Source organism: Chiloscyllium plagiosum, unplaced genomic scaffold (genome assembly GCF_004010195.1).
Source record: "Chiloscyllium plagiosum isolate BGI_BamShark_2017 unplaced genomic scaffold, ASM401019v2 scaf_26853, whole genome shotgun sequence".
In the NCBI taxonomy this organism is placed as follows: domain Eukaryota; kingdom Metazoa; phylum Chordata; class Chondrichthyes; order Orectolobiformes; family Hemiscylliidae; genus Chiloscyllium; species Chiloscyllium plagiosum.
Window position 1 is genome coordinate 1 of NW_025133435.1, and position 1,139 is coordinate 1,139.

The 1,139-nt window shown below is 53.9% G+C and overlaps 1 protein-coding gene across 1 annotated transcript; it reads left to right on the plus strand.

Moving 5' to 3' along the window:
* Positions 1-226: 226 nt before the first annotated feature.
* Positions 227-891, plus strand: LOC122544923 (zinc-binding protein A33-like; the record flags this gene model as incomplete). The annotated part of the gene is made up of 1 exon (XM_043684189.1): positions 227-891. A coding segment is annotated over one exon (588 nt), but the record flags the coding sequence as incomplete, so codon positions are not given.
* Between the last annotated feature and the right edge of the window lie 248 nt (positions 892-1,139).

Consider the following 1,139-nt stretch of genomic DNA (forward strand, 5'->3'; position numbering starts at 1 on the left):
TCTCCCCCTCTCTCTCTCTCTCTGTGACACACTCTTTCTCACTCTCTCTGTCCCACCCTCTCTCTGTAACGGGGTTTCCTCAGCCTCATTGCAGGATCTATCCCAAGTGCTGTTTAACTCCTTCCCTGGGGATGAATTTCTAATCCTGGATCGTTGCTGATGTTCCCAGTCACTAAGCGGCTGTGAGAGTTACAGTGAGTGTGACTAACATTTTATTGTTGTCCCTCTGTTCCCAGCTCCAGTCACCTTGGACCCTAATACAGCCCATCCTGCCCTTCTCCTGTCTGAGGACCTGAGCACCGTGAGATACACCGGGAATCGGGAGCAACTTCCCGACAATCCGGAGAGATTTGATTCCTGTGGCTGTGTCCTGGGATCAGAGGGATTCACATCAGGGAAACATTCCTGGGAGGTGGAGGTGGGGAATGAGACTGCGTGGGATGTGGGTGTGGCCAAGGAGTCCACCAACAGGAAGGGGACAATCTTCCTGACTCCAGGTAGTGGATACTGGGCCCTGGTGCTGAGAGAGGGGAATAAATACAAGGCTTGTGAGGAACCATGGAAATGGTTAGAGCTGAGTGTGAGTCCGAGGAAGGTCCAAGTCTGTCTGGATTATGAGGGAGGGAAGGTGTCCTTTTATAACTCAGAGAACAAGAGCCATATCTACACTTTCACTGGGACATTCACTGAGAAACTCTATCCTTACTTCTGCCCATGTACCACTAATGAAGGTAAAAACACAGAGCCTCTGAAAATCTGTCCCCGGAGAGTAACAATCCAGGAGGATGAGGGATTCATCGCTTCATCCAAATAACGACCCTCTCTGTGGGAGAAAGGGGAAGATCCCACACCCTGGGTCACTGGGTCGGGGGGAAGGGAAGGTCCCACACACTGGGTCACTGGGTGGGGGATGGGAAGATCCCACACACTGGGTCACTGGGTGGGGGAAGGGAAGGTCCCACACATTGGGTCACTGGGTGGGGGAGGGGAAGATCCCACACTCTGGGTCACTGGGTGGGGGAGGGGAAGATCCCACACACTGGGTCACTGGGTGGGGGGGAAGGGAAGGTCCCACACACTGGGTCACTGGGTGGGGGATGGGAAGATCCCACACACTGGGTCACTTGGTGGGTGTTAGA